The sequence below is a fragment of the Berghia stephanieae genome, chromosome 10, assembly GCF_034508935.2.
Source record: "Berghia stephanieae isolate SIO BIC M18660-M18661 chromosome 10, UCSD_Bste_1.3, whole genome shotgun sequence".
NCBI lineage: Eukaryota > Metazoa > Mollusca > Gastropoda > Nudibranchia > Aeolidiidae > Berghia > Berghia stephanieae.
This window is the reverse complement of record NC_088369.1, coordinates 796540-801539: the sequence shown is the minus strand read 5'-3', so window position 1 is coordinate 801539 and position 5000 is coordinate 796540. Positions and strand designations below refer to the sequence as shown.

Sequence of the window (5000 nt, the reverse complement as noted above, 5' to 3'; positions counted from 1 at the left end):
TGACCGTTTAGTTTCCCGCTGTTCCGAGCGCCGACGTAACCTCACCCGACAGGTAACCGGGGTCTACAGCGGTCAGCCGATATCAATTCCCAGAACGTAGATTTGACGTGCATTGGGTGATACCAATGGATGATTTCCGTACCAATTAACCTCACGATCTTCGTGACGATGCAATTCCACCCAAATGCAAAGAATTCTCGAAGACCTCCTCTTTCCATCGGTCCAATTTTTATTTCAATATCTCCAGTACTTATTCCACAAACCGTGATTCAAATTCACATATTTTTCTATAACATTTAAATAAAATTACTTGTAATTACCTCAGGATTCTAAAAAAACGTTGCTATAAACTTCAAAATTTTTTTGGTGTGATTCACAAGGCACAAGTTTTACTACGAAATGAGGTAAGTTTCATTTACTCTTCAGTTTTCATTATTTTGTAATGATTATTTTTCCGCGGTAGGTCAGGTAATAATGATATTACCTCTTTAGCCTTGTTCTTGAAACGTAATATTTCGCTGCGGTTTTATTGTTAATTATATTTTTATTTTTATTTTTTTCAATGATGAGTTAATTTGATTTTTAAGTTGCATAATTTGAATTATCTTGCTAATGTTTAATTTTAAATGACATTGTGTGTTGGGCCTCAACTTAGCTCAACTGCTTGTTAGAATTTTCCTCCCCCCCCCCCCTTTCTTTCACCAAATTGGGTGAAGTATTTGGTTTTTTTTTTCCAAATTTTATGTACGCTGTTATGTATGCATGGATATGAGAAGTAATACAAAGTGTTTTAAAACTCATTTTATTCATTAATTCACTATATCATTGCTTACATCGCTCAGTCAATTTTGAATTTTCTCTTACAGCATGGACCACACAATTGCAAGTCATAACCAAGCAGTGAATTCATTATGTAGGACATGTGGTATGATTTGTTTAACACAGAAAGAGAAACGTGCCCGCAAGAAACCATTTAAATATTCAAATTATTCTAATGACATTCTTTTAGTCTATGGGACTGACACGGCATTGGACAAGCAAGGAGCACACTCATAAAGTATGTGTAAAAAGTACACATTATAAAGCACATTGAACACACGACTCATTAGCTTCTTTGTATTTTCTCATTGCCAAGACGCTAATAATAAATAAATCAACCTTGAAACGGGTTGCACTTGCATGTTTGATATCGACAGAGTAGAATATAACAACAAACTCCAAAACGCAGGAGAGACTTTCAAATCTCATGCACGAGCCACTCACCCTCAGGGATGGTCTTATTGCCTCTGACAGAATACCGCATTACACAACAGGCTTACCACAGCAGATCATTCATTGGCAACCACTGCCACAAATACTAACAAGAAAAAGTCTACACTTACAATTATCCAACAAACAAAGAACTGAACCCACGACCCACTCATCATTGACGACGCTTGCAGTATTGGATTAATTTTCGACAATATAAACAAGGCCTATAGTCATGTGCACAGCTTTATTTCACACACAAAATCGATCAAAGCAGACACGATCCAATATATTCAAAGTGCAATAAAACATTACACGGATACATACAGAAAATATTTTCCAAACAAAATAATCCCAAAACAACACCTCCTTGAGTACCAGTGCATACCACACATCACTCAATATAAGTTTGGACTTAGACTTCTTGGAGAACAAGGCACAGAGACCTGTCACCAAACAACAGCAAAATTGGAAAAAAAGAGCATCCGGCATTATCAATGATATGAATAAAATGCGATTTGTCATCAACGCAATGCAGTTAAAGACCAGCCCCAAACTACACTGACGAGTTTGAATGCTCGTAGCGGATATATTTTTGTTGAGGAAAAATACGTTTTTTGTGAGGAGAAGTATTTACATCTTGTCTTTATAATACATAAAATTCAGACAAATCCATAGCAACGTTTTTTTTCTCTCTAATTTTTGAAATTATGTTGCACCCGCTATATTTTTTGTGTAATTTGTTACCGTTCATTGATAACTTATATTGAGAAATCTAGTAATACTATGAACAAATAAAAAACACACAGTAAAAGTAGAAAATATAAACTTTTATACCAAGTAGTGATATTTCAACTCATTCAATATGGGTGTCTTAACAGACAATAAAACAAAACATTGTTAAATTGAGTGAAACGGCAATCCCCGTTAGGTAAATTCCTCTCGGTGATTGACCGCTCACCGTGACCGGGTCAGCAGGTGTCAGGAACGGGATACCGTCTCAACTAAACTGTTGTCGTTGTGTACGCTGTATATTATTATCATTATTATTATTATTATTTTTATTATTATTATTATTATTATTATTATTATTATTATTATTATTATTATTATTATTATTATTATCATTAATATTATTTTTATCATTGTTATTATTATTGTTATTGTTATTTATTATTATTATCATTAATATTTATTTTTATCATTGTTATTATTATTGTTATTGTTATTATTATTATTATCATTAATATTATTTTTATTATTATTATTATTATTATTATTATTATTATTCTTATTATTATTATTTTATTATTTATTATTATTATTATTATTATTATTATTATTATCATTAAATTATTATTATTATTGTTATTTATTATTATTATCATTAATATTATTATTATTATTATCATTATATTATTATTATTATTATTATCATTAATATTATTTTTATCATTGTTATTATTATTGTTATTGTTATTATTATTATTATCATTAATATTATTTATTATTATTATTATTATTATTATTATTATTATTATTATTATATTATTATTATTATTATTATTATTATTATTATTATTATTATTATTATTATCATTATTATTATTATTATTATTATAATTATTATTATTATTTATTATATTATTATTATTATTATTATTATTATTATTATTATTATATTCATTATTATTATTATCATTATTAATATTATTATTATTATTATTATTATTATTATATTATTATATTACTATTATTATTATTATTATTATTATTATATTATTATTATATTATTATTATTATTACTATTATTATTATTATTATTGTTTTCACCCGAAGCCTTCCCACTTCCCTTTTCGTTGACCCAAACCCTTTCCGAGTTTGGACTCACTCATAATTATGTCCATGTATGTGAGGATCGCCCGTGATCTTGCAGTCAAAGGTTGGTTCATCTGTTACATCCACCTGTGGTAAGGTTTGTTGTTGGTCTTATTATTGTTGTCATTATTATTATTATTTTTTTTTAATATTTAAAAAAAAAATTTTTTTATTTATTTTTATTTATTTTTATTATCTTTTTTTAAATTTTTATTTTTTATTTCATTTTATTATCATTGTTATGATGATGATGATGATGATGATGATGATGATGATGATCATCATCATCATCATCATCATCATCATCATCATCATCATCAACAACAACACCAGCATCATTCCTGACACATCAACCAAAAAACATCAGAATCCACAGCAACAACAACAACATTCACAACAACAACAACAACAACAACATTCACAACAACAACAACAACAACAACAACAACAACAACAACAACAACAACAACAACAACAACAACAACAAGGGCGACAACTCACCTGGACTTTTGGTGGTTTCTCATCCGTGAAGACGTCAGTGTAGTTTCCCCCAGAGGGCAAAAGTTTCTCGAATGCAATCAGCAATTGTTTGTCCCCGTCATCGATCATGTCTTGGTTGGCGATAACTGGGACCTGGTTATAAAATTAGTCTCACATCCGACGTGTACATATATGCAGGTCTGACATCCGAACCCAGTTATTGGCCTAGTTGAACATTTTTGTAATGGACAATGTTTTGTGTCATTTTTTGAGATGTCCTTTACAACAATGAGCCCATAAGGAAATTGGTTATCAGACCTACAAATAAGTGCACGTCGGTCACCTCACATCAAAATGGGGAGTTCCAATAGCTCCGTTGGTAGAGCACTGGCTTCACATGCAAAGTGACCGAGATCGATCCTGGGTGCAGTCGAGATTATTTCTGACACTCCCTCCCCCCCCCCTCCCCACCCTGTCCATCCAGCAGTAAATGGGTAGCTGAGTCTGTTCGATTTGGGGGAAAGTACTTTGTGATAGACTTTTCCACTATGACTCGCAGAGAGGCAATCTGGTCGGTGGTTGAACGGTTTTCCCGAAAACCTGCCTGTTCGTCCCGCAGTTTAGCATCTGTTGCATTCTTAATTCTCTCTAGAATAATACGGTTTAAAACCTTTCCTGGGATAGAAAGAAGAGTGATGCCTCGATAATTATTACAATTACTGAGGTCCCCTTTCTTTGGAAGCTTGATAAGATGTCCTTCCTTCCAATCCTTTGGAGAACTAAAGATTTCTCCCTTCGACTAAAGCTAAGACTTTTCAACTCAAACGTGAAGTCTGTCCTACTGTATGGATGTGAAACTTGGAACGCATCACAGGCATGTATAAGGAGGATACAGATTTTCGTAAACAGGTGCATGCGTAAGCTACTCAGAATAAAATGGATGGATAGAATGAAAAATGAAGAAGTATGGAAAAGAACACAGCAGAAACCAGTTGGAGAGGAAAAAGGAAGAAGACGATGGAGGTGGATTGGACACACGCTTAGAAAGAATGACTCAACTATAACAAAGAAAGTATTGGACTGGAGCCCTCAGGGCAGAAGATCAAGGGGAAGGCCACGAGGCACATGGAGAAGAATTAAAGAAGCTGATATACAGAGAAGTGGTAAGACCTGGAATGAGATAAAAAAAAAGTTAGCCCAGGATAGAGAAGGATGGAAACTGTCTGTGGCCTATACCCTGACCCAGGGTGAAAAAGGCAATGATGATGATGACTTTGTGATAGAGTAACGTCCTATACCAAGTAATTGCTATTGTCTGTTTCACGCTATAGAAACCGGGATAAACTCCGGCTCCACGGGCCTAATGAGTCTGAAGGACTACATCAAAACGGTAT

At 32.6% G+C, this 5000-nt stretch overlaps 1 protein-coding gene across 1 annotated transcript in view; it reads right to left on the bottom strand.

Moving 5' to 3' along the window:
* Positions 1-5000, bottom strand: part of LOC144955971 (von Willebrand factor D and EGF domain-containing protein-like) — a 30326-nt gene that overhangs the window by 12528 nt on the left and 12798 nt on the right. The window contains exons 9-10 of the mRNA XM_078886233.1: positions 3628-3759; positions 3140-3213 (exon numbers count right to left, since the gene is read on the bottom strand). Coding sequence (XP_078742359.1) covers positions 3140-3213; positions 3628-3759 — 206 coding nt within the window. The remainder of the gene's footprint in view (positions 1-3139; positions 3214-3627; positions 3760-5000) is intronic.